This window comes from Misgurnus anguillicaudatus, chromosome 2 (genome assembly GCF_027580225.2).
Source record: "Misgurnus anguillicaudatus chromosome 2, ASM2758022v2, whole genome shotgun sequence".
Lineage (NCBI taxonomy): Eukaryota > Metazoa > Chordata > Actinopteri > Cypriniformes > Cobitidae > Misgurnus > Misgurnus anguillicaudatus.
Window position 1 is genome coordinate 35,424,152 of NC_073338.2, and position 27,117 is coordinate 35,451,268.

At 36.7% G+C, this 27,117-nt stretch overlaps 2 protein-coding genes across 3 annotated transcripts in view; both read left to right on the forward strand.

The window, feature by feature from the left end:
• The first annotated feature begins 162 nt into the window (after positions 1-162).
• Positions 163-2,746, forward strand: LOC129442703 (leptin receptor gene-related protein). The gene is made up of 4 exons (XM_055202930.2): positions 163-317; positions 798-873; positions 960-1,143; positions 1,453-2,746. The coding sequence occupies exons 1-4, from the start codon at positions 302-304 to the stop codon at positions 1,567-1,569; spliced, it is 393 nt and encodes a 130-aa protein (XP_055058905.1). The 5' UTR covers positions 163-301; the 3' UTR covers positions 1,570-2,746.
• Positions 2,747-6,147: 3,401 nt separating this feature from the next.
• The window catches only part of pde4bb (phosphodiesterase 4B, cAMP-specific b), a 62,599-nt gene continuing 41,629 nt past the window's right edge, over positions 6,148-27,117 (forward strand). Inside the window, exons 1-3 of one of the 2 annotated variants that reach the window (XM_055202931.2) lie at positions 6,148-6,298; positions 14,375-14,494; positions 22,132-22,352. In XM_055202931.2, the coding sequence (XP_055058906.2) occupies positions 14,453-14,494; positions 22,132-22,352 (263 nt within the window). In that variant the 5' untranslated portion in view covers positions 6,148-6,298; positions 14,375-14,452. Of the gene's footprint in view, positions 6,299-14,374; positions 14,495-22,131; positions 22,353-25,299; positions 25,534-27,117 lie in introns of those variants that run through there. The other variant, XM_055202932.2, reaches the window with a different exon arrangement.

Consider the following 27,117-nt stretch of genomic DNA (forward strand, 5'->3'; position numbering starts at 1 on the left):
CGCTTTACTTGGTTTATACCGACCCCTTAAGGCTAGGTCTTTACGTCATTTTTTTGTAGTAAATTTTATTTGTAGTAAAACTATGATAATACAAATGGACTACTAATTATATTATTATATTATTAAAAATATTATACTTGTCTAGACAGCTGTTGATCTCTGTATTCTCGTCCTGCAAAATAAGTTTTCTCAGGGCTGTACTGCTCCTTTAAGGCTGCATCGGGAGTTTTGAGGAGGAAATAGGAAGTTAGTTCCCTTAACATTTAACACAAAGACCCAAAACAAAAGGCGTTTGTCAGTGATGGCAGGAATAAAAGGTAAATTATTGTAGTAATTCTGTTTTAATCATTTTATTTCTTAGCGATTTTCAAACAACGCCAGTCTTTAAAAAGTGCGTATGCATTTCCGTAAATAAAAAGCCCTGTAAACTTTGCTGACCGATAACCGATCGCTGCATTTTATTCTACGTCATAAAAGTGTTGTTGCAAATGGCGCAGTTCGATTATTTGACGGTGTTTATAAAGTGTCATAGCAAAAAGTATAAGTTATCAACAAGGGCTGTCAGCTTAAAAATTTTATTTTGTAGATTATACAGTTACAGTCGGCATCGACTCCAAACCAAAACAATGGGAATTCAAACACCTACTCGCCACGTAACTGCATATAAAATGACAAAATGTGTTTATTTTGTTTAGCATACTTTCGCTATTGTCATCTGTGGTTACTGTATATCCGCAAGAGGGCAGCGAAGTCACGCTTTAAACCCATTTCTCAAAGCTGATGCTGCTTTGTTTCAGGTCTTGTTGCGTTATCCTTTAGTGGAGCACTTGGACTGACATTTCTGCTTTTGGGATGTGCACTGAAAAATTTCGGGTAAGTTGATGCTTTTTTGCTATTTGAGAATGACCACCGATCTGAAAAGCACATTAATATAACACAATATGATTTTCTATTCACAGAGTGTATTGGCCACTGTTTGTCCTGGTCTTTCACATTCTGTCACCTATTCCAAATTTAATAGCAAGGAGGCACGTGGATGACACCGAGTCGACCAGTGCATGCAGGGACCTGGCATACTTCTTAACAACTGGCATCGTAGTGTCAGCTTATGGATTGCCTATTGTGCTTGCACGGAAAAGTATTGTAAGTGTAGTAGCCTATTTACGTCCCTTTGTTGTCACTTCACTTTTTCTTTTATGATGTGCAATATAAAACATACATATTGGCATTATCTGCCACTATCTGCTGGTGTTATAGTAAAAGCTTGGTTTTGGGGAAACAAATCTCTAGCCGTTTCAAAACCGAGGCATCGATTCAATTTCATTTAAAGTGCATTTAGATATCCACAAAATAAAGCATGCCTTCTAAAAGAGCTAATGGGTTTTACTCAACATCACATTGATTGAATGAATTGTCACTGTGAATTAACCTAATGCCTTTCGTCCTGTACAGATCCTCTGGGGTGCCTGTGGCCTGGTAATGGCAGGTAATTGTGTCATTTTTCTCACAATTCTGGGCTTTTTCCTGATATTTGGAGGTGGAGATGACTTCAGCTGGGAACAGTGGTAAAACCCATCACGGGAAGGAACTACCACCACTATGTAAACTGCTAAATGTGGATTCTATCTAGAGGACTTTTGAATTGATCATTTTGACATGACTGCTCTTTTACTTTTCATGTCTTACAGTACATTGGCACTTTTATGTGTATTTCATGTTGGCTTATGCATGGCATAATATATATATATATAATACAATGATGTACTTAAAAATAGATAATTCTGCAGTGGCATAAAGGGGTGAAAGTGGTTTCAATCTTATTTTCATCATGTTTTGACACTATTTGTTCACCTCAAAATTAATGAAAAACATAATGAATGGGATTTTTGGTAGAAGTGTGAACAGATTTTTTCTCATCACACTTAAAATATTATGTGTAGTATAAACTTTAAATAGAAATAATTAGGAATACCTTAAAGGTAAACAGAGTTGGTATATTTTGACAGCCCTGTTCCAGCACCCTTTACCACTTATTTTTTTCTTATTAACCCTTTAATGACCATTTCGACATAACATTTTTCACAACTGACAAAGAGTGCTGTTTTCACACAATGAAAGCAGTCTAACCATAGCAGTATATTATTTGTTTTTATCGCTGCTCTTTGTTTTTGCAAAGCCACTAATGTCAATTAGTATATATATATATTAGAATATACCAGTAAGCTTTAACTTAAACCCTCTTAAACTATGTTTACACAAAATTACCAAAGCAGACCTCTTTCTACTCAGCCATTCTATGTTTCATTTTCATCCACAAGTTTCCATTTAAAAGTATAAAAGAAGAGGTCTAGAATGTATGCTTAATACAATTATCACCAGCGTTCATTCCTGCAATTATAGAATAGTCAATTTTTTACGTAGTTCCTATATTTAAAAATATTTTTTATAATCATAGTTCCATGTGAAACACTATTACATGATTGTTTTGTAACTTCGCACCTTGATACACTACAGTATAGCATTTGGTATACCAGAAATTCAGGATATTTAGTTTGTAATATGTAACAGTTTCTCACTTCTGGTGTTTATATTGAAAATCCATGTAGTTTGTAGTTCGATTCACTACAATAATTTGAACAAAAATCATGTAAGGGAAATCCTTGCTGTTCTTGATGACTTATGTTTTCAGCACTTTCAAACTTTATATGTGATTATATAAATAAATACATTTTTGTTTTTGTCATAATTTTGTCTTTTTTTAGTAAGTTTAAATATTTCCAGTAAATACCTGCATTGTACAATTGTTTTTAAATGTGTCATATATGTCTCACCAATGTGATTTTCAAATTGCAGATATGCATGTTGTAAGTGAGTGCAGCAGTGGCTTCTGGTGATATCAGATTTAACTGACGGAAGCGCCAACCTACCCACAACATTTAGAGGGATGTAGTTCAGGACTGAGTATTACATAACTTGTTGTTCAGAAATCGAAGCTATAAAGTTTTTTTTAGAGATGTGTTCTCAGGCTGCAACAGAACATTGGCAGGAGTCACACCACAATGACCGAGCTGGGTTTAGATGTGTATATACTGCAAGCACTAAGCATATGGCAGCCACGACAGCAGATGTTGTACACCAGCTTTATTCCCGTGGTGAAATGCAGGGGGGTTTGGGGTTGAGTAAAGGTGTAACATGCGAATAATTCGACAAAACAAACAATTTTGAGGGTGTATGGAGAGGATTGAACTCCTGTTTATCTCCAACAAACACCAACATTTCAGACTAAAAATGAAAATGTGGCTACAGTACTTGCTGGGAAGCATTACTGACATAGACACGCTGCATTTACAAACAGTGTTAAAAACTGATCAAATCCAACATCTGAAGAATTTTATATTTGTTTTGACAGCATGAACTAGCCTTTTCGTAGAGATTTGTTTTTCAATTTACATATTGTTAATCTATATCTCTTCCTGAAACGCATGGATTTGAAAAACTCTCTGTCCCTGATTTGCCAGCTAATCTGTGCATTGTGATTGGCCTGAATACCTCTGACGTCAACCGGAAATGTGATGCTCCTTACCATGTTTAAAAAGATTCGGTCACAATGCAATGTTGACAGCCGTTAACTTACAAGCAGTTAACAAGAGTCTAAAGCGGGAGGAATTATGATAATCTTGGTCTTCTCTACATCACCAATCCCAGGAAGTAAACTGTTGCTTACAATCCGTGTGTTTGTTGTAGTCCAAGAAAAGAGATTTACATTGGAGACGATAATTTGCGTTGTCGTTTACTTTAGGCTACCTTTTGCATCATTAACATGTAATACACTTACCGTGGGTACACACCGGCCACGTTTGAGGCGTCAAATTCGCATCTACCGCATCTAGTTTGCCCCTTAAACATTTTGAGCTTACTCGCTTCATTCGCGTGTGAAATTGTAGTCATCAAGACATTCACGCGGAAATTCGTGTCATGGGAGGGGCTTCTGCGACTCCGCTTCTATGGCTCTGTGCTCCGCTTGCTTTCTGTAATCACGTCATTACTAGAGCAAGCTCCTGATTGGTTAACCTGGCGTTTTTTTTCAGGCAAGGTTAAATTTTTTCAATGAGGTGGAATTGCGTCTACGGCGCCATGCTAAACGCCTCATTCACACCGCGAGACCTCCAGACGCATATCAACGCGTCTTCACATTGACTTAACATTAAAATCACTCGCGCTTGATGCCTCTACCGCGGCTGGTCTGAACGCAGCATTACAAACCAAAAAAAATTTAAAAATGTGAATTGTACAATAGGTGCTCTTTAAAACAAAATTAAAAAAATAGTCCCTAGCTGTCACTGGGGCGGCCACCTTTCACCTTTGCATCTAAAGAGTTCATATTAATACCATAGAGGTAAATATTAGTACCGCAAAGGAACACATAATTTACACCAAATGTATACATGTGCCTAAATGGTAAATATCATGACATTTTTAAAGGGTACTGCCCGAGTGACCGCTTGGGACTGTTTTTGACCATTATTTTTGACAATGTAGATTTAGATGGCTGTTTAAATGTACCACTTCATCAAAAACCCACCATTGTATTTCTCTACTTGACAGATGTCCATGGAAGTTATCAAGCTAAATACATGAATGAACAGTTGCTTTGGTAAGAAAGTGTTCATGTGAATGCAAAAAAATGCAAGCTTACATGCTTGCACATGATAACCTTGGTTCTCTAACTTTCCGGCATGCGCCCCCCTGATGGGCATCCCTTTTCCTCACCCAAAGAAAATTAATGACGTAAACCAAGCTTAAACTTCAATTTGAATTGAACAAAACATTAAATAATACAATGTAGTGCTGTTGGTTAGTAGCCTTTATTTTCTAAAGTTGTTTAAATATATGCATTTTATAAAATGTAATACTGGGGGCCCCCTGGCATCTTCTTGCACTGCCAAAGTTTAAGAAGGCTTAATGAATTCCAAGAAAAGAGAAAGTACGCTTTCAGTCGTATTCTGTGCCTTAATGATGGAGAGATAAAATGATAAAACATCTCAGACAACGGATTAGTAGTCATGCCTGAAGCCAAGAAGACGGACCCATACGGCTGAGTCGTGTCTTACTCCGAGCGGTCTGCTTAAAATTAATAAACGAGTGGTCTGCAGAGAGTGAACCTACAGCAGTGCCACTCAGTAATGACCTCCCCTGGAGAGTTCTGCCCTATTTGTAAATCCAATCAAAGGAGCCAAAGAGAATCATGGGAATTAAAGAGGAAAAAGACAGATCTTCAGAGGTGTTGATGCTTTCTGGCTTATTTAAAGACTTTGTTGTCATGCATTTAGAATGGAACAATATTACATGAGGAGATTTTAAAAATGAATAAATAAGAATATTTGGATGCACCAAGTCTTATGGAGAAACAGGAAAAATTTGTGATCTTCTGAAAACGGCATCTGAAGTTGAAGGTTAGGGAAGAGCCCTCCAGTGGCCATATATGTCTATACCTCACAACCGTTGCCTGGAAACAGCCTGGTGATCTTCAGATTTATTTATTTAATTACTTTACCACATTTTCACAAGTTTATTGCTGTGACTCAAACACATGAAGCAACTAGTGAACTGAGGCTGAGGACTACACTATACAGTAGAAATTAATACCCAATTGGGAGTCATGCAAATGCAGCAAAGGACAAATCATGTTTTTTGAAGTGTCCACCTTTTAATTTCCATAATTTGAATGCAATTTCTTGGTCAATCGCATATAAACAAGTTCTTAGTGACCTTGGAGCTGGAAGTTCAAGGTGAACTCTTTGCTGATCGGAATATAGGGATAGACAATTAGGACATGTTTGACAGGCCGAATCAATGATCATATACTGACAGGGGTAAAAATAAAGCTTAGTAGATAGATGTGGTCAAGGTCATACATGCATATGCTTTCCCCTATAGCTGTTTGTGTGTAAGATCAATATTTGCCTATACTCCCCAAAAATAAATAAATAATAAAAATGGAGGGATTGACAGATCAGCTCTCTTTCCTCATTGTATTCCTGATTTCATTTATCTTCTCCATTATCTTTCAATTTGAGGGGATGGGGTGTCAGGAGGAGGGTCGGAGCACACCATCAATGCCGGAGTCCCAGAGAGAAGGAGGAGGTGGTGGAGGGTTGTCCCATACGATGGTGATGAGGGTGACCACTTCCAATAGGATAGGAGGGGTTTGTGAAAAGGTCTGTTTTATTCGCTCTCACGCCTATTTTATTCATTCATCGACGACAATCACCTCAAAACGACAGCGCGTGTATATAAGGTAAGTTCACGAGCCTCTCTCAGTCTCGCGGGCTATTGTTCGCCGCCTAAAAAGACGTGAACGTGCACTAGTTCGTTTACTTCATTGACAAAGCTTAACATTACGTTGTTGTTTTCAAAGCATTTGAATTACGACTTGCTTGCCCCGCGACCGTCGTGACCGTGTAGGCTGATACAAGTTGCCAACCGCATCCACTGTCTCGCGCATGTGTTTCATGCTTGCTTGTTTGTAACAGTGATTTGTTAAAGTAGCCGTACGTGACTAAGTCTATGTTTAGTTTTGACAAAATAAAAATGCCAGGCCATATGAAGTTTAGCACGTTTGTCTTTGTTTTAAATGAAAAAGAGTTCAAACGATACGCAGGACACGCGATGATGCCTAGGACTGTCAGTGAATCGTGAAGGTGTTTTGACTGGATGTTTGCATGTTACTAAATATTTTAGCCAAAATACTATCGGTTTTTTCTGACTGGATTTGAGACTTGTAACTGAATAACATGAATGAAATCTAACTTTATTGTCAAATACCATTGTTCACGCTCTGCTCGGAATAAAGTGAAAGCTTATTATCCGTTCCCATAAATATTAATTGACGTTATGCAAATTTCCTCGACATACTATCAGACTATTATAATTCCTTAGCTGTGGTTAATTAAATTCACAGTGAGTCATAGCGTCAATGCAGTTCATTCATTTCTATTACTGCCATCGGCATTGAATCCAACGAGGGTTACATTTGTATTGCGCTTATTTAGAATATCAATACAACTATATTGTTTGTATTATACAAGTGCAGTGTTTTTATTTGATGTTTTATTTCATGACAGCTACATTAACTATCATGTGACACTTCAGTCTTCAGCACTTGAGTTAAAAAAAAATTACTACAATAAAAGCACTCTTCCTATTTGATCACTCAAAAACTCACTGATGTGAATAAGCCACAGCTGAAACGATAATTCCTGTCAGCTTCTGGAATTTTTATTGACTTTTCCAGGAAATAGGGAAAGTGTACGAAATCTAATAGGACAAATGAAATACTTCTCCATAACTTCTTTCCTCTTTAATACTTTTGATTCACTAACTACCATACATTTGCTAGATCTTTCCACTTCATTTCATACAGTTTCATACAATACCACCATTTGTCAGAAGTAGTGGACAGCATTACACATACATAATTTATGCTTTGAATCTGTTCCTGTAAAACATCATACCAATTAAAGACTATAAGGACAGATGCCCTTGTTGTACAGGCTGCTTCAAAAAAAATCAATACAATCAATATCTTGTCTGGGCACTCTTCAGGTAATATTTAATACTTAATATTTTATTATTTGATTCAGCAAAAGTTACCTTTCTATCCTTGCACTCATGTTGAAATAACAGCTGGAGATTTTAATTAGACTAATAATGAGATATTAAAGTGTCTGATGTTTATGGAAAGAACTTGCATATCTGATGCATAAGTGAGCTATCACAGCCCTGTTTGTTTTTTAAGTGTTAGGTGATTGGCTGTTTCTTACATGTAATTATGCAGCTCTTACATAATTACAGGATCAATTCTGACAAACAGAAAATCAAAGTAATTAATGTAGATAGAGAAACTACAATTAGCAAGCCCAGAGGGTGTTCATTTTGTAATTAAATTTTTGCTGTGGATCAATGAATTGCATAGTTGACATAGACAGTGCTGTTAAATAAATACACAGAGCAGTCTAGTGACCGCATTAATGAGAACACAATGCATGTCATGATCTTATCCAGATAGATTATTTACCGTGTGTGTGCTTATGTGTGTGTTGGTACATGTGGTTTACGGGGAATAGTGAATAATAACACTGTATTGTTTTGTATAAGATGTATAATATATTTAAAAATTAGATATAATTTCAGCTGGGCTGCTGGGCATGATATCATCTTTGGTGTACTAATATGGTAAATTTATGTCTATTTGTTTATAGAGGAAAAAAAATATTTAAAAGAACATAAATTAAAAATATGTGTCATGCCAGTAGCCATCTTTTGATGATAGACAAAGTACAGACTGCCATATTCATGTTTCGATTTCACCCCTATAAAGCCTTAAATAGATAACAGTGCTACATGGTGCTTAGGGAGTTGCTTGGGCATTACTATGTATTTGCTTGAGTGTTCTGGATGGTTGCTTACTGATCGAAGTCAAAAGAGCCCAAACCCAGTTCTTTATACGGTAATATTCTAGTGCCTGTACGGTTAGGGGTGTAACATTGATTAAATAATCATCTCATTGTGATTGTTTGACCTCATCGCGATTATTTCAGATCACCGCAATGATTGCACATCTCTTTAAAAAAACCGGGGGAGCTGCAGCACCTGTATAAACGAGACCGTATCAGATGGTGCTCCTTTAAAGGCTGACAGTGTAACGCGATACATTGCAAAGCCATTCAATACAGTATAAAAAACAACATTTAAAGAAATGCTGCAAAATTTTGATAAGCAGTATGACTGCCAGGTAAAACATACATTTCCAAAACAGCAATTCCAAATTTAGGGAAGTGAAGGATGCTATTCTTAGGGATCTGTAAGGAATTGATTTTTTGCAGCCACTACAGACACGGTCCAGTACTGATATGACCTGTGCAGGATTTGCTACTATTTAAAGCCGCTCTGTGCATTTTCGGCGTTTTTGTCAAACAGCGACCCCTAGAGTCGCTGGAGAATACTTGCAACTGTCGTAATTTCCCACTCTAGTACACCTCCGAAGATAATGACCAGGTAATATTAGGTTACTGCATAGTCTACTAAACTACAGATGATGTTAATAGGATAATGAGAAGTTTATTCCAAGTGTAGAGTGCATATAATAATAAAGTACCGCGTTTGCTGGCTTATATCGTTTTTACATGATTGCAGCTAAATCACAAGTAAACATTACAAAATGCCATGACAAAGTTAATTGTGTACGTTGCATTATTTCATAACATTGGGCGTTTTAATGTCACTATACATGATTATTGCTATTTATCATTATAGTTTGCAAATTGTGCATGTTTACAGTATTTAAAACCTCTAGGCTTATTTATGTCCTGATAATTATGTGAGATATTGACAACTGTTGTCATGATAATCGCATGACATACTACAAGCAAGCGCAACAACATACAACATAGACCGCAAACAAGTTTACACATTTACTTACTAGTCCATCAACAAGATCGCCAGATCAGCATCCCATCCAGTCCTGTCTTTTAGCTCACGCCAACGAGTAAAAACCTGACCGAGTGGGACTCTTGTCAGGTTCCTAATGCGGTCAGATTCTCTTTTACTTTTCCTACTCTCTTCCGAACGCGCTTTCTTAACTTTTAAATCGTTTAGCCTCACGTCTCAAATTCGCGCGTGCAGTTGTTGTTATGGGCTTGATCGACTTCATGCGCCGCTGCAAGAACCGACAGCCGGATGACGTCAAAGTGCCGTCTCGGATCATTCTCTTGGTACTTTGACGTCATCTGGCGGTCGGTTTTTGCAGCGCCGCACAAAGTCGAACAAGCCTAACGTGTGTGACGTCGTTGCCGTAAAGCAAGTCGTGATTCTCGCGAGATTTGTCAGGGGCGGTTCTCTCAAGCTTGCATTGATGGTTTTGCTAGCGGCGTCCTCCCCGAGCTTCAACAGGAGGAGGATTCGCCCTACTATGACTTTGTTTACCACCGAAATAACTTTGAAGCTGTTATATTAAGGTAAAATAACTGCATAGTATGACTTTAAGGCTGGTTCTGGTATAGTCCATTTTTTTTTCAGTTATTTTTTCAGAAACTTTTTTGTGTTTATTTTTTATTTAATACATTTTATTTTTTGAAAGATATATTCATAAAATAATTACTTTTAAATATGTGTTATGTGTATTAATATTTACTGCCAAATATTAATACACATTGCAAAAGATTTAATTAAAATAATCACAACAATGTGTGAAAATTATTTCATGAACAAACAAATAAATGTAGGAGATTTAAATGTCAAAGCCCTAAACAGGCAATTAATCGTCATAATCGACACAATTTATTAGAAATTAACCATCAGCTAAATGTCATAATCGTGACAGCCCTATGTACGGTAGCTTAGGTCTTTTATGGAGTGTCTATGGGATTTTCGAAAAGTAATAACACATCTTTTTAGCTTGAATGGTTTAGGATGAGTTGTATGCTCAATGTTTGGTGTTTCAACAGTGATTTCAAAAACAAGCAAATGGGATGTTATGAAGCCACTTCTAATATAAGTAAAAAAAAAATGTTATTCTTACTCTAATAAAAAGTTCATGGTGACCCATGTTGTTTTTTAATTGTCCTCCTTAAGTACAGACATTACGTGTGAGCCTGAGGTTAAGAGCCATGTTGCTATAGTTACATGCATCATGCTACATGACCGGCCTTTAGTGTTGTTTTGGAAAAGAGTTTTTGATTCACAGGGTTCATAAAACTCCATTAGGAATTCACAATAACACTCTTGTTATGAGCCAGTTAGATATTCACTCATTTGAAACTGGTAAATGTTTTAGCAATCCTCTGTTTCCTGATGCTTGAATGGGTTTTGAAGGTTGGCAGAAAATAATTCATAGATATTATTCAAGTCACATGCCTTCCTAGTCTGTACTATTCCTCTCCATACAGGGACATAAAGTTTCAGGCCAAGCTTACATTTTTCTATTGAAGTAAACAGCAATCTTTGTTTTTATTAAGGGAGAGGTACAGTACTGTTGATATATGGGCATTCAGAAGCTCTGTGAATATCCTAGAATTGTGGAGCTTGTGAGCACTATGAAGTCCTTGTTTGAAGCTATAATAACATATTGTCTCTGACTTAAGCTTCCGTGTTTCATACAATACATGTCTGTTTGGTAGAAATAAGGAATGCTAGAAGTGCCCTTTTGGTGCCAAGCTATAGAGATTTTGTAAGACAAGACAAATTTACCTCTAAAGTAAAATAAAAAGTCTAAAAAATCTCAACCTTGAGATTGTTGTAATTCCAAGCTAAGATCTAGCAATATTATTGCAATTTTGTTTGTGTGCTTGCTAAAAAGTTTCAAACCCCTGGTTGACCTTAAAACTTTTGCTGTGTAACTCATCCTACATTACTTTCTTTTTTTTTAAGATTATAATTTTCTTCTGACAAATGATACCAGCAATAAAAACTATTTTTTTTTAAATATTTACATTAAAATAGGGACCAGATAACTGCAGTAACTATAGGGCTGTGCAAAAATATTGATACAGCTAACTATTCCCCTAATAGTGTATCGATATTTCAATCTCTACTATCGGTATTTTAAAAACCCATCAAATCCCTCTGTGTGCGTCAAACGACCTCCTGTTGTTGTCAATGTCCAGTTGTCTGTCATATACGGCCATTCGGCCAATGTCTCAAAAGTTAGGGGAGTTTGAAAATGACAGAAAATTTAAAAACACCTGCAGCTTTCAAAGCTGATGTGTGGAAGCACTTTGGCTTTAAAAAATAAATTTTGATAAAAAAAGAAAAAGTATTGCAATGTATCGCATACATTGTAGCATGGCACATGTATCGTGATATGTATCATATCGTGAGGCCCTTGCCATTACCCAGCCCTAGTAACTAACCAAGTATCATAGTTATCATTGTACATACAGAGATACAAATACAAGCTGTCACTAGGACAGTACCCTTTAAAAAGTTGCAGATATGTTTATATTTGGTATCAATATGTACCTATGAGGTACTAATATGCACTCTTTAGTTACACTTTGAAAGGATACAGCCCTAATGACAGCGTTTCTACCGTTATTTCTGAAAGTGTATTTATCAGTTATCTTAAAGAGAACCTATTTTCCGATTCACGAAAATAGTCCCCTGCTATTGAAAGATACTAACGGGGACTATTTTCGGCTGCTGCGTAATATCATTGCGGGTCCTGCAGCCATGTTACGGCAGCAAAGTCCTTGATTTTTACGCCTGAATGAGTGTATAGTTCCTAGCCATATCTGCCTAGAAAATCGCAACTTTTAATTTTATGTCGGTCTTAGTAAACGATGTAACTAAAGAAGGGTTAAGTTTTAATAAGAAAAATATTGAAATTATTTGGTTATTTTTAGCGCGATGCTAATGGTCTAGTCAAATTCAATGGATTGTGCTAAGCTATACTAAAAGTGGTAGCGCCAGACCCGGAGATCGGCTGAATGGATTCCAAAACGGTAAAAATAAAATGTTTAACTCTAGGCGAGCTAGAAAATGAGAAGTATCCCTTTAAGCAATGAAATAGGTGCTCTTTAAGTTATTTATATTTGGCGCTGTATTCAGTATTCGGTTTTGGAACACTATAAAATATGGATTTTAATATATCCAAAATAACAGTCCACACTTTTCAGATGATTATTTATTAGTTAGTTATCTTTATTTATCCAGGAAGTCCCATTGAGATCAATGATCTGTTTTACAAGAGAGACCTGATTACAGGTTTAGTCGAAGTTATAGATTTGATGTGAAATAAATATTCACCTATAGTTGAATCCATCACATTATGTTATTTTGTTACGTTGCATATACTGATCTTTTATCTTAGGAAAATTTGTCCTTGAACACCTCTAGCACTCCATTCGAGTGTGGAGATGTAAATTGGCTCATTAGGGTTCTGCTCAATAGGCTATGCAATATTTTTTCACCTCCTGCACATAAGCCGGATTCACTTGAATGTGAAATAGAACACATCAAGACCTCATTATTTATCTACCCATCCTCAAAGTTCAAGTCATAATGATCTATTCAGGTGAAAAGGCAAATAAAAAGGAAACACTTTTATCATTATTGATTTAGACTGGCAGTACAATGAACCATTTGAGATCAAGGAATGAGGCAAAAAATGCACTTGGCCTTAACCACAAAATACACTGTATCTAGCTGGGAGTTTTTCTTGGACTTGCCCATTTAGTTTATCATATTTACATAGCATTAATCACTTGGGGCCGCGAGATGGTGCCAGGGGGGCCCCAGTTTTGACATTTTATAAAATACATTAATTTATCATAAATTCTGTGTAATTAAACCTAAAAAAAAGGCTACTAACCAACAGCACTACTTTTTATAACTTTATATGTTTTTATATGTTAAATTTTAGAAAATATTTTTGTCATAAAGTTTCTTTGGGGGCCGCGAAGGAATTGCACCGTACAGGGGGGCCACACGCGGAAAAAGTTTGAGAACCACTGATATAGGCTATAGGCTTTTGACAAGCATATCATTTGAAAAAAAAAATTGACAGGTAAAAGTATACAATGAAATGTACAAAATGTTATCTATTGTCCAACATCATCTGCAGGTATATCTGAATGCTTTAGGTGGTGCTGTGGCCACATGCAACCCAGGTAATGAAAAAATAGAGTCACCTGGCTTGCAGGTAAAGCGGACATTTTTGATCAAACTTAGCAATATGTTTTCTAGCTTTGTCAGCTGAAGTTAACCTACAACAAAACACCCATCCAATGAGAAATCTTCTTTACCGTCACTCTGTCTTGAGCAGTGTTTGTGCCTTTAACAGCGATCATTCTGAATGCTGTCCATTAAAGAAAGTCCTTATTTGGCTTAGTTGTTTAAATAATTGCTTGGGAAAAGTTTAATCTTTAAGTTAGGCAGGCAGAGGTCAAATTTTACCCTGCTGTGGTTTAAAAAACAGAAATGTCATGCAGGTGTCTGATCTAACTCACAATAATGAGACACAGTCCCTAACAGAGATTTACAATTCCTATATGAATACTTTATTAACTGTAAATATAGAACTGATACTCCAAAATCGTTTATTTTAGCACTAATTTCTAAATTTAAGTTAAATATTTATAAAATGTTTGGAATATATAGTATAGTCCTATAGTGCTGATTAATATTTGTTTTTGCCAGTGCATATCCTACATTGAGCAGTCATGGGGTTGGTGTCTGTGCTATTACACAAAAATTCTCTAAAAACTGTGAATCTTATTTTCTTGCGCACCTGCAATAATGTTAACCTGCTGTGAAGACTGACACATTGGAGTATTTGATGAGAAATTATGCTAATTATTATATTTTTTGGCTACAGTTCACACGGCAGAAGTCTATTTGTATGCTGTTGGAGAACTTCAGGAGAACCTTCTGGGCATAGCTGTCAGCAGAGAACATGAGGAAGAGCCGGAGTGTTCTGGCAGTGACACCCATCGATGTAAGACATCCAACTGTAGTTTTTGCAAGATAGTGTGCATTGATTTCAGTTGTTTTTATTCCCTTTTGCTCTTATGTTTCTTTCAATGTGACCTTCATTTGCTTTAGACCTTTAAAACTCAGGGGGAAATAGACAGTTTTTCTATATGGCTGTAAAAACAAGCTAAAAAACTAAACCTATAAACAAGCTCTTGTTTAGTGAGACCCCAAAGACATAAACATCCAGTCCACCACACACACGCACATATGCCCACGTAATATAAATAGCTATTAGCTACTAAGGAGGGATGTGGGAATAAAAAGCAGGCACCATAGTAAATATTGCTTAAAGGGACAGTAAGTAGGGTTTTAAGTGTTTTATTAATCAAAATCAATGTCTTTATTCATAAATATGTCCTCGTTGGTGTCAAATGACCTCGGCCAGTGATCTGACTTTTCTTTAGAATTTCATCTATTTACTTACATTGAACGGGTAAGTCCAAGGAGGCTTCCATGTCGTTCTGCCGTATTGATACTAACTATAATAGCAGAGAGGGACAAAAAGCACTTGCCTACCAACGCGTTTCCACAACGTGTTTTCATTCAGAACACGTGAACTAGCTGAAACGCACAAGGAGATCAGTGATTACATAACAGCTACCGTAGTTGCAACACGCATTTGGAAAAGCGAGGCGCTAAAGAGCACTATTCGTTTGAATGCAAAATACAATTTCACTACTAGATGGGGGTACATCCTACTTATTGTCCCTTTAACAAATATTTTTTCATATTTATATTTCATTTGTATTAAAGGTGGAATACGTAGAATTTAAACCACTAGATGGCGCCAAAACACAATAACATCAAATGACGTTGTTTAATGACGTTCTGAAGCAGCGTGGACTTATGGGATTTGTAGTCTTTAACTCAACTGCTGATGGCCATCAATCAGACGTGAACGAGAAATCACGTTGACTGATAAGGTAATCAAGTCTTATAAATGTTGCGTTTGATGACATCGTTTATTTCATTATGTAAGTTTATATGTGATGTTCAAAACGAAATTGTTAGTCATAGATGTTACAGTATTAGTCCAAATTCGATGGTTAACACAGCACAGAATTAAGTTTTCAACTTACAATCTACAATGATTTTTCATATAATGTATTGACAGTACAAATCTTGTTGTGAAGTGTCTAAAAATGAGCATTTATATTGCTGTCCAATACCTCTTGATGTGCATATCGTCCGCGGGAAGACGAGCTGATTACAGTCTACACACTAATGTTGTGATCAATATAATAGCATACGGTTTTTTTGAAGGGTTACGAATCAAAACAACTCACCCATCGCGTAAAACACAAGCAGGATCAGAATCTCTGTCTAGTTAAATGTTGTCGCGAAGCTCTCTCCATCCAGATAATGCAAAACCAAATTGATCCTCTCTCGTATTGTTCCAAACTCTTCTTGGTTCGTTTGGTTGGCCCGTATGCTTACGGGAGCTGTCTTTGCTGACACAACCAGCGGCGAACGGTAAAGAGTAATCCATAAGTCCATAAGCAAGCACGTAGCCCGACAGGCGCTAACGCATAGTTCCGCATTTGTCCACAACACTGGCTGCGTCCGAAAACTCAAGGCAGTGACTTGTTGCCTCGCTGCCTCATGAGGAAATGACTTCAGAGACATAAAGGCAGCTCAGAGAAAGGCTTTCGGACACACTTCAAAGGCAGCGTGTTTGAAATATAAACAGAGAGCGCCTTTGTGATAACTAATAACATATTTGAAAACTACAATACTAATTTCTCGCTAGAAATAAAATTAAAATGTGAAAGTGAAAATATACCTTTATTTACACTAAATTTGTGCTCCAGTCGCTTCCTTGGCCGCCATTTTATTTTTTCGAACTCGACCACTTGTTGTCATGTGGTTTTACGTCAGTAAAGGCGGTGACAAAGGGTCATATGGATATTAACATTGACAGGAGACTGTCCATGTTTTGAATGGTAATTGTCTGACGATTTACAAGTAGTTGAAAACATTACAGATATTGATAGTAATCAGCTTTACAAAATATATAACACTGGCCTAGTGGTTTTTGGACATTTTACTGCAAATATCTTACAAATTGCACCTTTAATAATTCATTCTGTTTGTTATAAATACTGTAGGATTACTATTTTTTAAATTCATATTTATCAATATTAAAACACTTTTATATCCCAGTCTATAAAGTGAAGAAGAGATTAGCTATGCAACTTTTACAAAACCTTTGGTCTCTGAGGCTGTATTTGTCAGACCACTGTTCACCAAATTATTTCAAAATAATATACAGAATGTTTATTTTTTAAATTCTGACTTATTTAGTGAAAGTGTTATAGTCTGCTAGTGCAGATAAGCTGTGTGCTACAGCAAAGTTATAAAAATGAGATTTAGCTGTGAAATTACTTATGACATTTATGGCAAAGCTTTCTGGAGATAACAGAGACACAAGTCTGAACTCATAAATTTTCCTCTTAACTTTCGGATTAGCTGTTGAAACATAACAGTTTCATTCAGTTTTCTATTTGCAAGTACTGATGCACAATGAAGCAAATGAGGCCACCATTGATTTTTTTGGAAAAAGCTTGTCTCACTTTATTTCTTGCATGCTTTCAATGACGCTCGACTCCAAACTCTCCTGTCGATTAACATCCACATCTGAAAATCTGTATGTTTAATGAATTGACTATTTCTAGAACAAGACTGATTACTGATGCACAAGTAACACACATTGTCTATTGCCATTTACAAAACCTAATGAACTTGTCTGATCTAAAATGACATTTCTGAGAAAATTTTTAATACATAAAAACGGTTGCCAAATTGTTGCTTGGGTTACATAAAGCTCAAGTCTATTAAGTCAATTAACGTCACTTGATTGGATTTTATTTTATGCTACATACAAAAAGTAAAAAACATTCAAAGCAACTGTGGAAAATGACAGCTAGAGTAAAACAATAAATACGATTAGTTTTACTAAACTTCTAATATCTTCCGGAGAAATGGAACAGGATGAGTTTCGAAAGTTTATTATGGTACCTACAGGGGTTTGTTCAAATTCATATAGTTTGAGCAACAGTAATGGTGATGTTTGTTGCAGCATTTCTTTTAATAAAATCCTTGAGCTTTTTACAACATTTACAGCATTTGGATGTATAGCACTGACTGTATGGATGTGTTTGTTAAACACTCAGGCAATGCCTTTTGGAACACATGAGGAACTAAGAGCACATGCTCATGGTCTCTAAGGGCTTTATTGATTTGTGCATTAGCTACTTTCCCAGACCCCAGGACTTAAAGTATCACCATTTTTTTAAGCTTAATGGGCAGCCACATTTTTGTAGTGCATTTAGTAAACACAGGAAGCTAAGCACTGGTCAAATTTAGCAGATTTGGGATAGATGCGACCATTGTGACTACTATCTGTTTTGGTAGCCTCCATCCTTCTGCTCACGTAATCAACGTACGTGTTTACACATAAACCCTGTTGTTTAACCTTCAATCATACTCATCATTAAAGGAATCAGAGGGGTTGCCAGGGTAACCGCTTTTCCCAGCAATCATCCAGTCTTTGGACATACTGTACTGTCCAGTCTCTGGATGTTTACTTGTATGTATTTATTTACTTAATTTTGATAGGATAAGTGCCTAGGGTAAGATTTTTATTTAAATCCCCTTTCAAATTTTGCAAAAAGATAAATGAAAGTATCTTGCTCCTTCTCTCTCTATATCATTCCCTGCAGCCTGATCTTAATGTTCTGCTTTGCTTTGCTCTCACAGTCTGAGCCCAGGAGGGATTACTTGTATTGCAATGGCTACACTGTTTAAAACATCTCCATGGAGTGACATGATTAGATGATCCTTCAACACTTCTTATGGGATAGCACTTTCTCCACTATTCATTTTCTCTCCATTAATTAACTGAGTGTTCTTATTTATATGCAAACTGATCCATGGTCTTGCGGCGATATTCATTACTACATTTTGTTTCACAACATAAGCTGTCTAGATAACATTATACCCTAAAATTAAAAGAGAGCCATTATACTATTATTAGTTTTAAGGCCATTATAATGTTTACCCTTGTGACTGTGTTTGTATGGTAGTTAGTTAAGCAACCCTTGGCTATTAGCATAATGTCTCAGACATTTTACTTATTTTTTTTGCCATTTTCATTGTTCTCAGTGGTGATTTTTTTTCTATATTCTCATTTCTGCAATATGATATAAAATAATGTATACATTTTTTGCCTTACGGTAACGAGAATGTTTCATTTGGTGGCTATAAAAATGTCTAGGATGGGCTTTATTTTCTTTATGTAAAATATATTTTGGGGTTTAATATGACCCAGAAATAGATTTTGTGATTCACCCAAGCAGCACTTTAGACATTCTTAGTTTCTAGTTTGACATTAAAGGGGACATATCAGGAAAATCTGACATTTTCCATGTTTTAATGGTATAATTGGGCCCTCAGTGCTTGTATCAACCTAGAAAATGTGAAAAAGATCAACCCAGTAACTTTTGGTAAACCATTTTCTGCAAGCATGTGAAAAAATAGGTCATTGATATTTGGCTCCCCTTGTGATGTCAGAAGGGGATAATAACACTCTCCAACCACGGCACTGCTATTTAGTGCAGAGATCAGCTCATTTGCATTTAAAAGGGCACGCCCTAAATGCTCACATCTGCAAAGTGGCAATTTTAACATGTTATAATAAATTACCTAAATGGCATTTTGAGCTAAAACTTCACATACAGTGAGGAAAATAAGTATTTGAACACCCTGCTATTTTGCAAGTTCTCCCGCTTAGAAATCATGGAGGGGTCTGAAATTGTCATCGTAGGTGCATGTCCACTGTGAGAGACATAATAAAAGTAAAATAAAAATCCAGATATCACAATGTATGATTTTTTACTATTTATTTGTATGATACAGCTGCAGTATTTTAACACCTGAGAAAGTCAATGTTGGAAGACCCAGCCTCGACCATTCTACAATGCTCTAACTGAGGGAAGGAGGTTGTTCCCAAAAATCTCGCAATACATGGCCCCGGTCATCCTCTACTTAATACAGTGTGGTCGCCCTGTCCCATAAGCAGAAAAACACCCCCAAAGCATGATGCTACCACCCCCATGCTTCACACTTGGGATGGTACTCATCATTCTTCTTCCTCCAAACACGTTTAGTGGAATTATGACCAAAAAGTTCTATTTTGGTCTCATTTGATCACATGACTTTGTCCCATGACTCATCTGGATCATCCAAATGGTCATTGGCAAACTTAAGACGGGCCTGGACATGTGCTGGTTTAAGCAGGGGAACCTTCCGTGCCATGCATGATTTAAACCATGACGTCTTGGTGTATTACCAACAGTAACCTTGGAAACGGTGGTCCCAGCTCTTTTCAGGTCATTGACCAGCTCCTCCCGTGTAGTTCTGGACTGATTTCTCACCTTTCTTAGGATCATTGAGACCCCACAAAGTGAAATCTTGCATGTAGCCCCAGTCCGAGGGAGATTGAAAGTCATGTTTAGCTTCTTCCATTTTCGTATGATTGCTCCAACAGTGGACCTTTTTTCACCTAGCTGCTTGGCAATTTCCCTGTAGCCCTTTCCAGTCTTGTGGAGGTGTACAATTTTGTCTCTAGTGTCGACAGCCTCTTTGGTCTTGGCCATGTTAGTAGTTGGATTCTAACTGATTGTATGGTGTGACAGGTGTCTTTATGCAGCTAACGACCTCAAACAGGTGCATCTAATTTAGGATAATAAATGGAGTGGAAGTGGACATTTTAAAGGCAGACTAACAGGTCTTTGAGGGTCAGAATTTTAGCTGATAGACAGGTGTTCAAATACTTATTTGCAGCTGTATCATATAAATGAATAGTTAAAAAAATCATACATTGTGATTTCTGGATTTTTTTTTTTTTAGATTATGTTTCTCATAGTGGACATGCACCTACGATGACAATTTCAGACCCCTCCTTGATTTCTAAGTGGTAGAACTTGCAAAATAGCAGGGTGTTCAAATACTTATTTTCCTCACTTATTTTACATCTTTAAAAATTCTTGTGAAATGTCCCCTTTAAAGTGTCATTCAGTTTCTCAGAATTATAGCCAATCCAAAACTCATTGAGCCTCAGCCAGTCAAACAGAAGCAGATGGTGCTTCTCTCTCTTTCATGCTCTGTTTTTTTCCATTCCTGGTTTTCCATCAGTTGTCTACAGATTGTGTTCGAGGAATTCCTGGTAATGCATCCCTCCTCTAGGCAATTTAATTGAGCTATAAAATAGCCTAATATTATAGAAAAAATATAAAGTAATATTTCATAGTGATTCAGTTTCCAGCTAGGTTGTTAAAGAAGGATGTCGTTACGTGACTGCACTGACAGTGATATGCAATCACAGCGAGGACGGCAGCCATTAAACACGCTGTATCTATAAAGATCTTTCAGGAGTGGACATGTTGGAGTGGTGTAGAAGCAGATCGGGGCTCTATATCAGTCATGTAAATGGGAACCTTGCTTTCTAGAGCATTGCAGATCTCTTAAAGCATCAAGTTTCAACAATATGACCAAAAGCAAGATGTGAGCAGAACTAGCAGCGCAAAGGTCACAGGTTCAATCCAAGGGACATTGAATGCACTGTAAGTTGCTTTGAATAAAAGCATCTGCCAGAGAAGAGACAGAAATCTTCAAAATTCAAGATTTAAGAGTCAGATTATAGCACCAGTAATAAAATATGTTAAATGGTAGGCTATGCCTATAAATACGTTGGGCTACTTTGAAAAAATCTTTTCACTCGGAGGCTGCCATTTTGTTTACATCACATCACATGACATCATGAGGTTACCATCAAAAACTGTTGTATTAATGCTACAGCGAGGTAAACACGGTAACAATGTTGATAGATGTGATTCAGTTTCACATCACATCGCTATAGATGAGAGTTATTAATGCACATAGACACTAGGTGGCAGTATGTGGTCTTGACACCTGCATGCCATTAAAAATATAAAATAAAGACGATCTGAGTAAAACATTCTCATTTAAAAAGCTACATTACATTCCATAGTATTTACTATAGTAAACTGTAGTAATAATTTGCAACAACTATTACACGTCTTTGTCCCAGACTAAACTATACACGAAACATAATGGCGGCCTCCACAGGCTAAAATGAGTATTACATGTTAGAAAGCATACACGTCTTCATAATCAAGGTACTTAAATAGATAAAAAAAATAGATAAAAATAGATTAAATAGATTTAAAAAATCCTCAATAGCGTATCAACAATAAAATATGATCAAATATGATGGTAAGATAAATCAAAATGGCAATTGATTTTCAGCCAGAATATTATGCTATGTGATTTCCCCCATTCATTTTTTATGAGTTATTCAGTCTCCTCAACCTCATACTTTCTGTGGTGGATGAACTTTTGCTCTCAGATATGTTTTATATCTCTCATTTATATAGTGCCCTTGAGCGTGTGCATAACACACTACATAATTTTGCTACCAGATTACATTCCTGCAGATATATTCATGCATTAAATTCTTTCATTTATGGTTGTTCCTGAATGGTGTAAGCCAATTTCTGTTCTCTTTTCCAATGTTAGGACAGCAAGGACATCTCCGGATGTACATCTTCAGGAGCAACACTGGGTGTGGATCTCTGGCGCGGCCCCAGACGGCACTCAGGAACCCTTGTGTTGCCGCCGTTGTCATGGAGACAGGCAGAGAGGGCCCGCAGTCCACAAGACGATCACATTTCCAGACCCACAACGCTGGGCTTTGTAACCCCGCCGCGAATAGACATCACACCAGTACCTCCTGATAGGTAGGGGCATTGTTTGAATACAGGATCCAGCCACACAATCTGATTGGGTGGCTTTGTCTTTTTTTCCTTTAACTGTATCATTTAGTGTACTTAGCTGCTGCTGATGTCATACTCTCCCTTGAGACTCTGCCAAAGTATGCAAATTAAAATGAAAGGCAATAGTTCAGGTTTGTCATCAGGTTCATGTGTTTTCCTAACTGACTATGAGAATGATTCATACCATTTGTTTGGAGCGCTTAGGCATCCCATTTTTATCATCTGTTTTTCTGTTTTCACATATTGATATGCGGAAAGTAACTGTTTACTTTGTAAAAGTAAATTTGTGCGTCGTATAGTACAGTATATGGTAGATTTTACTTTTTTTAAATCTGATAATAATTATTTAAAATAACTCAACCCAATATGAACAATGCAGAATTGATGGAATCTTAAAGGATTAGTCCATTTTCTTAAAAAAATCCAGATAATTTACTCACCACCATGTCATCCAGAATGTTGATGTCTTTCTTTGTTCAGTCGAAAAGAAATTGTGTTTTTTGAGGAAAACATTGCAGGTCTTTTTCCAATTCCAATGGACTTTAATAGAGCCCAACACTTATTACTTAACTCAACACTTAACAGTTTTTTTCAACGGAGTTTCAAAGGACTATAAATGATCCCAAACGAGGCATAAGGGTCTTGTCTAGCGAAACGATTGTCATTTTTGGCAAGAAAAAGGAAAGAGTGTGCACTTTTGGACCACAACTTCTCGTCTGGGTCCGATCCTGTGATGCGCCAGCGTGACCTAACGTAAATGCGTAGTGACGTAGAGAGGTCACGTGTTACATATATGAAATGCACATTTGCGGACCATTTTAAACAATAAACTGACACAAAGACATTAATTAGTATCATTCCACATACAACAACGTCGGAACGGTCCTCTTTCTCCCCAAATGTAAACACTGGGGCGGAGTTTCGCGTTCGTCCTCTGTGATCTCTTGACGTCATGATTTATTGCGTGAGGTCACGCTGGCGCATCACAGGACCGGACCTAGACGAGAATTTGTGGTTTAAAATTGCATTTTTTTTTTTTTTTTTGTCAAAATTGATGATCGTTTCGCTAGATAAGACCCTTATGCTTCATTTGGGACCGTTCAGAGTCCTTTGAAACTGCAATTTTAAACCGCATTAAAACTGTTAAGTGTTGGGGTCCATTAAAGTCCATTAAAATGGGAAAAATCCTGCAATGTTTTCCTCAAAAAACATAATTTCTTCTCCACTGAACAAAGAAAGACATCAACATTTTGGATGACATGGTGGTGAGTAAATTATCTGGATTTTTTTTTTAAGAAAATGGACTAATCCTTTAACTGAAATCCAGTCCACATCCAGGTCCACTTCCACAAATCCAGGTCCTGTTTACACCTATTAAAGGTGCATTGTGTAACTTTTACTGTAGAAGGATCTCTTGACAGAACTGCAAATAATATACATATCTATATTTTGTAAAGACCTTACAAAATAAACTGTATTGTTTTTATTAAATAAATAAGTAGGAACTTATGGCAGGCGCGCTAAAAGTTTGAGGTACACTGCAAAAAATGATTTTCAAGAAAAAAATTCTTAGTATTTTTGTCTTGTTTTCAGTAAAAATATCAAAATATTCTGAAATTAAGATGCTTTTTCTTGATGAGCAAAACGACCCAAGAAAATAAGTCTAGTTTTTAGACCAAAAAAATCTAATTTAAGTGATTTTGTGCATAAAATAAGCAAAAAAATCTGCCAATAGGGTAAGCAATTTTTCCTTGAATTTATCTTCAATTTAGTGTTTAAGAAAAATTTTCAATTGCTTACTCCCATTGGCAGATTTATTTGCTTGTTTTATGCACAAAAACACTTAAATTTGATATTTTTGTCTAAAAACCATACTTATTTTCTTGGGTCGTTGTGGTCATCAAGAAAAAGCATCTTAATTTAAGAATTTTTAGATATTTTACTGAAAACAAGACAAAAATACTACGATTTTTTTTTCTTGAAAATCATTTTTTGCACTGTATTGACTTTAAAATGTCATCATCTTGTGTTTTCGGCTGACAGAATAGAAAGAACAGCACTTTTGGTTCAAAACTAAAGTTTTACCAGATCCCGGCAGACATTCCTTCACAGAAGTCAAGAAGACAATTGTGGTTAAATACAATACGCCGGACTGGACAGAGACGATAATGCTCGTGTCTGTAGTGCACACTTCATATCAAGTAAAATAATTTATGCATATGTACTGGTATGTTGGTTTTATCTAGTACAAATCAGCAAGTTTCTGTTTATAGGTGAAAAGTCGCCAAACTTCAGCGCTGTTGTTTAGCTTAAATGTTAAACAAGCAGATGTGTGTGCCATCCTTTGAATGGTCTCTTCAAATAATCCACATTACTAATCATAGCTAACCCAGCGATAGGTTACATTAGACAATAAGTCATGACAAAATTGCCCAAACCACCCGAAAGTAATTCATATGTTGTTTAGGAAATATCCAAAACCTGGTTAAAATCGCGAGAGTTAATTTACAAAAATAGCTGTCACGGTCAATAAATCCTTCCTAAAACGTGCTAGTTTACACTTGTCAACATTGCTCTTTCTGCCTCCAGCTAAGCCCCGCCCACACAAATACGTCACACTGTTTACCAACTGTAAACGTAAAAGTTAAAGTTCACCCTAGCCCCCTATATTTCATTTGCACCTGCCTATCCATATCAATTTCAAACTACTGTACATCCAAACTATACTCCAAATAGTCTGCCAGAGTCCCAGAATATTCCATAAAGGCGACTCTTGAAGGGGAGGTGCAATGATATTACGGGGGCCTGCTGGGCAGAGGCCTCACAAGTAGGGAAGAGGGCAGAATAGAGGGAATAGAGCATAATGGAAGCAGAGGAAAGACTCTGACATTGAAGGCAGCTCAATGCACATCTGCTGTGAAAGTTTTGATTCAAAGCAGTGTGCATGACACGTACCGATGGATTTTAAACCAGATGCTGCCGTTATTCCCGTTAGCCGGAGGACAGAGATAACATCAAACGCACACTGTCAGTCTGATGTGAGAGATCACGCTGTCCAGAACTTCCCAGGCATGTTTAAAAAACTGGTGGTGAATAAAACTCTCCGCCAGCGCAGGCGATTCACAGTGGCCGTGTCTCACACCTGGTAAGAATCTTGGCTTGCAACCATGTCTTGCTTTATCCTTGGTTTTATTTGGCCTTACTCAGATGTTTTGTTGAAGTCATTATTTGTTGGTTCAACTTAAAGTAACCAGTTACCTGGTTGCCCTAAAATAGTTGATTTGAATTAAAAATATTAGTTGAATTAAAAAAAGTTATGTTGTGAAAACTTGTCAAAAATGTAAGGCAACCAGGTAACTCACTTTTTAAGCGGAACCAACTTTGATCTCTCTCTAATGATAATTTCTATGATTAAATTTAACAATATTAAATAGCTTTTACTGCCGTTGGTTAAGGCAAGCATCACTTTATTATTGCGCAGTATAAAGTTAGGTATTTGAACAATTAGGATTGTAGACTGTTTGTGCTACACACATGAGTGATTGCTGCTTGTTGAAGAGAAGTGTGATTTCGTCAGACTTGCAATTTTCTCACAATGGGCTAAAATAAAATAAAAATATGCCATAGACTTGAAATGACAGAGGAACTATGGTTGTATACAGTAATCAAAATATATTACTTGGTACTGGGCCCTAGTTAGTAACCACATAGCAACCGCATCGTTGTGCACTTTAAATGATACAGAACACCAGTGCAAATGGAAATCTTTAGTTTTTCTATATTTTTCCTCAGTTCATTAGTAATTTAAACTATTGGGTTCTCATATTTCTCACCTCCTTTCTTGATGCATTATATGATGATCCAGCATTTTTAACAGTAACTGGACTCTTCCCACACAAGCCTATTATCGCAAACACGCACACACACACATACGCACACACACATACACATAAGGGGTGGTCATGGTTGTTAGGCTGTTCCGCCAATAACTTTGACAACCTCATATATCATTCTTCATTCTGTCGTCAGACACCCTTCGCAATCCCCTGCCATAAAGCCCAATGTCATTTCCCCCAGTTCCTCTTAACCGCATCACTCTCTGGCCTATTTTACTGTCAGCACAGATGCCTCATTAATGTTCTGTCTTTTATTATTATTTTGCATTGGTTCTGTGTCAACCCAGACTTGAAAACAAAAATTGAACAAGCCATTAAAACCATGCACAGCTAAATTACAGCGTAAAATGTAACGTTAATTTTAGTGTAGTTTTATTACAATTACTTTATATGTACTTGCATTATGTCACATGTCTATCTGTTATGTGTTTTCATTATGTTTTGAGTTTTCCTCTCTGTGTCCTAATTTCCCGGAGTTAATGAGATCATTTAGTTCCACCCGTGTTCTATTCATTTCTCATTAGTCTGCTTGTTTTAAAAGTCGCCGTTATCTCTCAGGCCATTTATCATTTAGAAGGCTGCAGGCTCTGGAAGTCGCTTTTTTGTAGGCAGCATACACCTCGTGTTAGAATATTAACATTATAAAGTGGATTAATATTCTTAGTTAATCATAAAATGTTGTAATATGCTTATGCCTTGTGAATGTAATGCTCAGATGGCGGCATTTCCAGAAGCGAGTTATTTTTGTTTATAAAGTTTTAAATGTGGATATTTCTACAACAAAACCACGCGGATTACCCTCTGAAGGCTTTTGTTTAACATCGTGGAGCCGT